The 6000-nt window shown below is 37.1% G+C and overlaps 3 protein-coding genes across 3 annotated transcripts; 1 reads left to right on the top strand and 2 right to left on the bottom strand.

Moving 5' to 3' along the window:
* The first annotated feature begins 58 nt into the window (after window positions 1-58).
* Window positions 59-509, top strand: RHIMIDRAFT_280416 (uncharacterized protein). The gene has a single exon (XM_023612904.1). The coding sequence runs from the start codon at window positions 144-146 to the stop codon at window positions 468-470; it is 327 nt and encodes a 108-aa protein (XP_023467472.1). The 5' UTR covers window positions 59-143; the 3' UTR covers window positions 471-509.
* Window positions 510-1023: 514 nt separating this feature from the next.
* Window positions 1024-2675, bottom strand: RHIMIDRAFT_291410 (uncharacterized protein). Its single transcript, XM_023613808.1, has 4 exons — window positions 2166-2675; window positions 1975-2109; window positions 1695-1912; window positions 1024-1642 (listed from the first exon to the last, which is right to left on the bottom strand). The coding sequence occupies exons 1-4, from the start codon at window positions 2590-2592 to the stop codon at window positions 1166-1168; spliced, it is 1257 nt and encodes a 418-aa protein (XP_023467471.1). The 5' UTR covers window positions 2593-2675; the 3' UTR covers window positions 1024-1165.
* A 38-nt stretch (window positions 2676-2713) lies between these two features.
* RHIMIDRAFT_280384 (ARM repeat-containing protein) lies at window positions 2714-5965 on the bottom strand. The gene is made up of 15 exons (XM_023612903.1): window positions 5790-5965; window positions 5585-5722; window positions 5423-5530; window positions 5224-5370; window positions 5085-5164; window positions 4443-5034; window positions 4191-4394; window positions 4054-4144; window positions 3917-3998; window positions 3793-3865; window positions 3602-3739; window positions 3327-3552; window positions 3128-3271; window positions 2964-3058; window positions 2714-2912 (listed from the first exon to the last, which is right to left on the bottom strand). Exons 1-15 carry the CDS (start codon window positions 5928-5930, stop codon window positions 2841-2843), a joined length of 2331 nt encoding a protein of 776 aa, XP_023467470.1. The 5' UTR covers window positions 5931-5965; the 3' UTR covers window positions 2714-2840.
* Between the last annotated feature and the right edge of the window lie 35 nt (window positions 5966-6000).

Raw genomic sequence — 6000 nt, 5'->3', positions numbered from 1 at the left:
AAAAAAAAAAAACATATAATCATTCAAATACTTATATGTTTTCCTTTATCTGAACTAGGTCCAACGTTTACGTCAAACAACCATCATTGGCACATTCCGAAGTGGTGTTTAACACCAACATAATCTTTCCTATCGTGCAAGCAATGATGTTCATGGTGAAGAAGAATGGCTACGAGCCATATTTTGTCCCCAGGGAAGAAGAACTTGTAGCTATGACAGTCCAATTAAAAAGTATGCATGCTACTTTCAATAAAAGGCAGGTTTATCGTGTGGATGGTGTTCGCTTAGGCGCAGCAGAAGACGTGGAAGTGGCTATCCTGGAGACAGCGGGACCATTCAAAAGTGACGACAAGTTAAAAGTTACTTTTGATAACTCGAAAGGGATGCTTGCCTTGTTGGCAATGCTCAAGACCATTGCAGATATGTACAAGTACGCTTTGATTGACGAGTTCAAAAGGTTCAAGCTGTAATTTGTACAAATAAGCGGCAAGATCATATACCTTTTATTAACATTTAGGCAGAGCCATTCGCTTGTGGTCAATCAAGTGCTCCAAGAATGGACTGTATGACTTTGTCCGAGAAGAAAAAGTAGAGCTAAGTGAAGAGTTTGCTGAGAAGAAGAAAATTTGATGAACTTGTCAACATATTTCTTGGGTTTCAAGGTGTAGTCGTCATTCTTATAACTTGAAAGATAAGATCTAACAGCATATGTTTTTCATATAGTATCGCTTTGAAGAAATAATGAAGATGATTACCTCTTTAAAAAACCAACACAAGGAAAAGAGGAAAAACTATGGGAGTAATGACAATAATGGAATGGTCTTGTCAGATATAATATGTTCAAAGATTTTCAAAATCAGTTTCAAGACATACGATCAACGTTTTTTTTAAAGAACATCTTCAGAGCTCGCTGGAAAGCGATTATTAAAACCCCCCCCTCCTTTTTTTCTTCGCTTTCTTATAAAAATAATTCTGATTAATTCCTGACACGCATACTGTTGTATCCTCTTTGACTTTTTTAAATGCTGGTAAGAACTGACATATTGAATTTCTTTATTATGTATCTTGAGAATGCCTGCATGTTCGACACAGCAAAAGTGAGAAAAAAAAACCAAAAAGAAGTGTGAGCGTTTTGATTAGAATCGATTGGTATATATATGTTACATTAATGGGCTGTATAAATATTTTGAGTAAAGATAGGTTGAGGGTAGTAAGGCGGGGGATAGTATGGAGGAGGACAACAGACGATGGGCTCTGAAGGGGGATCTGCTGGTTTTTCTTCCTTTTTTTCTTCTTTTTTCACTTCTTCTTCCACAATAACCACGCCAAACTTTCGAGGACAACGAATGACATGCCAATAATACTGCCAAATGATAGACACCAAAAAGATAAATAAGACAAGCGCCAACATGACTCGCACAGAGGTACTCATCAAATAAGTATTATGGTGATTCGGGTTTCCATCGAAAATAAGTAGCCATGGGTTGATAAAGCCAGTATGTACAAAAAAATCAAGACCAAAGAAGAACAGGTATGAGCCAATGAATGCAGTATACATGAATACCATGTATGTCTCAGCAAAGTAAAGTAGTACGCAGGATAGTACTCCACAGCCTATAATAAAGCATACACGAGCAACTTTCTACAGCATGGAATTAGTTTCACTTTCATAACCAAGTGTCTTTTTCACTTACAATAATGATAACGAGATTTTCTTTCCATGACATTATATAAACCGCAACATAAAATCCTCCTAACCCTGCTAAACAATATATGCCAGCAGGGTAAAAGTAAACAAAGAGAAAGGCACCAAGGACACCAAGTCCTGCGCTAACGCAGATATATATCAAGTCAGCAAGAGGGTAGCCACCAGTAGGTTCGTTGTTAACAAGGCCAATCCATGTCATGGTGGCTAGATGGCAACAAGTTAAAACATGTCGTTATCTATAGTAAATATATATATATTTTGCATACCAAAAAAGATAAATCCTACAAGAGCCATAGTTGGACGGAAGAAGCGGAAGCCGAGTATAAAAAAGTAAAAGCCTACGACTATACATAACGTGCCTACGAATCCCTGAGCAGGACTAATCCCATCACCGTAGGTATCTATTGGAAGACAGAATGAGGCAATGTTTGCTATTGAATATGTCTTTCATACTTACGCCATAGATAGTCTGACCAACACTGCCCCTGGCATGGACTTGAGCCACTATTAGAGGGTACTGATGTCGGACTCGCGCTTACAGTCGTAGTAACAGTAACGGGACCACCAGGACCGCAATTGATGGTTTGAGTAATAGTTTTCCACAACTTGTTTATGTCAATGTCATCGTTTGTATTTGAGGCAATGATCGCGTTATAGCCACCATTTCTATATTGCCTACATATGCTTGCCCAGTTTTGATATAATTCAAGATTCGTTTCAATATCATCTCTTTTAGATAAATGAGTTGGCTTTTCAGATAATATTGCAGTGGAGTGAGCCAAGTATGTCGTCTTTGTTGGTAAGATCATGCATGATATTTCATGCAAAATGACCATAATAAACAGCGAAACAAAGACCGCATTTCTCAATATCTGTAAAGACATAATGAAATTAAACAATGAAACCTTGAGAAAAGGAAGGAGGAATGCCAGAAAGTTTCAATGCTTAAGAAAATCTTTTAAAAAAATACCCAAAAAAGCAATAGAAAACAAAGGGACCAAAAAAGAGGTTATTTTGGGTTTTCCTTTTCGGGATGTTAAAATACATTCCAAATATAGTAATCAAGAAAGATCTGTGCCTTGGTTTGCAGAAAGTATGCTATGAGAGCAAATTATGTGTTGTTTATTGTTATTTATAATCCTATGCCTTGAACCCTTTTTGCTCCAATGCCGCCTTTTTTCTTCTCTCTTAATTCAGCCATACGCTGTATATTATTGATTAGCAAGCCATATTCAATACCACATGCATTACTTACCTGTCTTCTTTCTTCTCTTTTGCGTTCCAGTTCGGTCTTTCGTTCATCTTTAGTATCCTTCAAGGCTGAAATCATGGAATCAAGCCCACCATCATCTTTTAATAACAGACGAATGATTAGAGGTAATGTAAATGCATGCACATGACACAAAAATATGACTTTACCTATCTTGTTGGGTTTACTATGACCTAGCTTCATGGATCCTTGAGCTGCTTTGCTTACACCAAAAGTTGATACAGGAGAGGTTGCGGTATAGTCATTTGATAAAGGTGAGGTAGCTTCTGCTTGAGTGACTGGACTAGCAAAATCTAAGATAAAAAAGATGAGCTCATATAATATATATACTTTATCATATCTTTTTACCCGAAGTGCCATTCGTTGCTTCCGAATTGGTATCGAATGGAATAGTATCCTCGTCATCCCATGCATTCGTCTCTTCAGTCACATCAGGTTCTATGCTTTGAATATCGAATCTAATCGATGCGCTCTTTTGAAGTGGAGGCGTTGCTACATTCTGATGGCTTGCCGTTGGAGTGCTCGCATCAACAGTGTTGACTGGGTTTCCGATTTCACCACTTGGCGTAGAAAACTATTTTTGACAAGATGAATGAATATGTACTGTTTACTTTTCTTCTTACTCTTGACTGAATAGAAGACACAGCCCAACCAGCCAATCCCTTTGTTGCGCCACCCAAGACACCTGTCATACTGGTCGCTTGAGCTTTTGCTTCTTCTGAGTTGGGTGATGCAGTAGCAGGCTCAATTGCTGTTTCAGGCTATTAAACGAAGCTTAATATAATAATATATCGTTAAGTGATCAAGAAAGTACCATATTGTCAGCAAATTCCTGAACTTTCTTTACAAAGGTATTTAGTGCCTTAAATGCTTGATCACGAACAGGCCTATAGATACAAATTTAGTAGAGAAGCTTATAAATTAGTAAGAGATTTTACTTTTCTTTATCAATCAAAGCGGCTGATACGGCGGGTAATACCTTTGTCGCGCATTCCTGGGCGTCATAAAATTCGACAGTTGCTAAAGAGAATAGTTAATTTTTTGCTTATTGTACAATGTAAAGACCCAATGTTACCATTAAGAGCCATTAAAGCTGCCACTCTTGCATGAAAAAAGCTGTCTCTTAGACTTCTGGTAAATGCTGATATCAGCACTTTCTTTCTTGTCTAAAACCATAGTTAATGACTGATAGATCAAATAAGAATCACTTACACTTTCGCTTAGATATCTTGCTATTTTTCCAAGGCAAATGGTGGTATTTGTTCTAATTCCTGGTTCAGGATCCATCTGAAGTTTTGCAAGATATTTTAAAAGGTCATAATTGATTATACGTTCGTTTAATTTCGGCACAAGAAGCAAGACTGACTTAATGGTCTGTTCACGGATAATTGGAACAACATCTGTAAATCCAGTAGCCTACAAAGGGTTCAATCAGTCTGTCCCAGTTTCGGTTGTTTTGCTTACAATGTTTGGAAAAACTTGATTTGTCACCATTTTATTGTTCATATGTTCTATAAACTTTGGCATATTCTCTAATAAGCTAATACGTATCGCTCGATCTGGTGAAGCAAACATTCTGATGATGGGATCGATAATAATCGATTCATATTCTTCATCTGACAGGTAATCCCCCACTTTCACAATCGCGCCTAGCGCTTTGGCGCCACCAGACCCAAATTCAAACGCTTTCATGAGTTCAGGTAGTATTTTATACTTACAAAACTGGCTTGGAAATGAATCAATGTAAGCATCCAACTTTTTAAAGAACCCTTCCTTTTCGCTCTGTTCTTTGATGCTGATATTTTCCAAAAACAGGTTTACTTTTACAAAATCATTTGAAAAGAATCCTTTTGCACTTAGGCCATCGTCTAAAAACATGTCTGCAGTGGCTCTTGACTTGTAATTTGGATTCAGGAGATGTGTATAAGCTCGCTGAATGCTTGGCGGTAGATTGCCCTTTTGGTTTAATAATGAATCTGTTGTTTCAAATCGATGATTGTATGCTTCATATATAAGGCAGCCTAAATGGTATGAATCAATGGCTCCTGTTGGTAAGCTAAATGATTGGATTATTATATCAGTTATCCTGTCCTACTGATCTCTTACTCTTTTATGACTGTCCAGCCTGATTTTTTCACTTCGGGTGTTGCATATCTCTGAGCATCTGGAACTAACCCACCAAACGTCTAAGGGATCATGATGAGACTTTAGTTTTTGTCAAACTCTAGCTTTTTTTTTTTTTTACCAAAATCATTGGACTCTCCTCCTTCATTGAGCAAAGTAGTTCAAATCCACCTAGTTTCCACTCGCCTGCTTTATTTGTAAATATTGAAGACACTCTGACATTGCCATGAACCATATCACAATCGTCATTGATGAACTTGATAGCATTCTAAGCAAATCTTTTAATATCTTTTCTTAACCACTGTATATGTTTCTCTTACTGCCACTTTATAGAGCCCCCACATAATCAGATTCTTATCTGGGTCTTGGCCAAGTTGGTTTGATAATGGTTCAACAGGATCAGTGACAAACATGATACTTTGTTCCGTCTGTTCAATCAATAGAATAAGCATTCAAATAAGATCCTAATATTCTCTATTCACCTCTATGCCATCCAAATAACGTAGCATATCTGGGTGCCTCATGGTTCTTATTCGTTTAAAGGCATTTCTGGCTAATAGTACTCGATCCTTATTCTTTATACAATCAAATACGAATATCGAAACCTCAGAACCATCTTCCTATTAATAAAGAGGAGGAAAAGCTGTGTGAGAATATATCCAAATATAAAGTGTCAACATCACTTGCCTTCTTTGTACCTTGATGAAGATTCCAAATAGACTGATTTGAATAAAACTCAACCTTGTCTCCAATGGCGTATCCAAATCCTGAGTTATCTTTGCCCAATAAAGATAATCCGCTCTTTACAAATCCAGAAAGAAAAGCCATTATTATAAGCTTAAAAAAAAAAAAAAGAAAGAAAATGCAATAAAACAGGCAAAGCCGCGTATTTGAACAC

This window comes from Rhizopus microsporus (assembly GCF_002708625.1).
Source record: "Rhizopus microsporus ATCC 52813 unplaced genomic scaffold scaffold_6, whole genome shotgun sequence".
NCBI lineage: Eukaryota > Fungi > Mucoromycota > Mucoromycetes > Mucorales > Rhizopodaceae > Rhizopus > Rhizopus microsporus.
Note: the sequence above shows the minus strand (reverse complement) of the source record. Positions and strands in the feature narration are given on the sequence as shown.

Excerpts from the sequence above, each read along its gene's own strand:
- RHIMIDRAFT_280416 (XM_023612904.1), top strand. The coding sequence starts at position 144 with ATGATGTTCATGGTGAAGAAGAATGGCTACGAGCCATATTTTGTCCCC.
- RHIMIDRAFT_291410 (XM_023613808.1), bottom strand. The coding sequence starts at position 2,592 with ATGTCTTTACAGATATTGAGAAATGCGGTCTTTGTTTCGCTGTTTATT. Across the intron at positions 2,110-2,165 it reads TTGGTCAGACTATCTATGGC|ATACCTACGGTGATGGGATT; the intron begins GTAAGTATGAAA and ends GTCTTCCAATAG. Across the intron at positions 1,913-1,974 it reads TGTAGGATTTATCTTTTTTG|CCACCATGACATGGATTGGC; the intron begins GTATGCAAAATA and ends GTTGCCATCTAG.
- RHIMIDRAFT_280384 (XM_023612903.1), bottom strand. The coding sequence starts at position 5,930 with ATGGCTTTTCTTTCTGGATTTGTAAAGAGCGGATTATCTTTATTGGGC. Across the intron at positions 5,723-5,789 it reads TTCATCAAGGTACAAAGAAG|GAAGATGGTTCTGAGGTTTC; the intron begins GCAAGTGATGTT and ends CTTTATTAATAG. Across the intron at positions 3,866-3,916 it reads GCTTTGATTGATAAAGAAAA|GCCTGTTCGTGATCAAGCAT; the intron begins GTAAAATCTCTT and ends TTGTATCTATAG.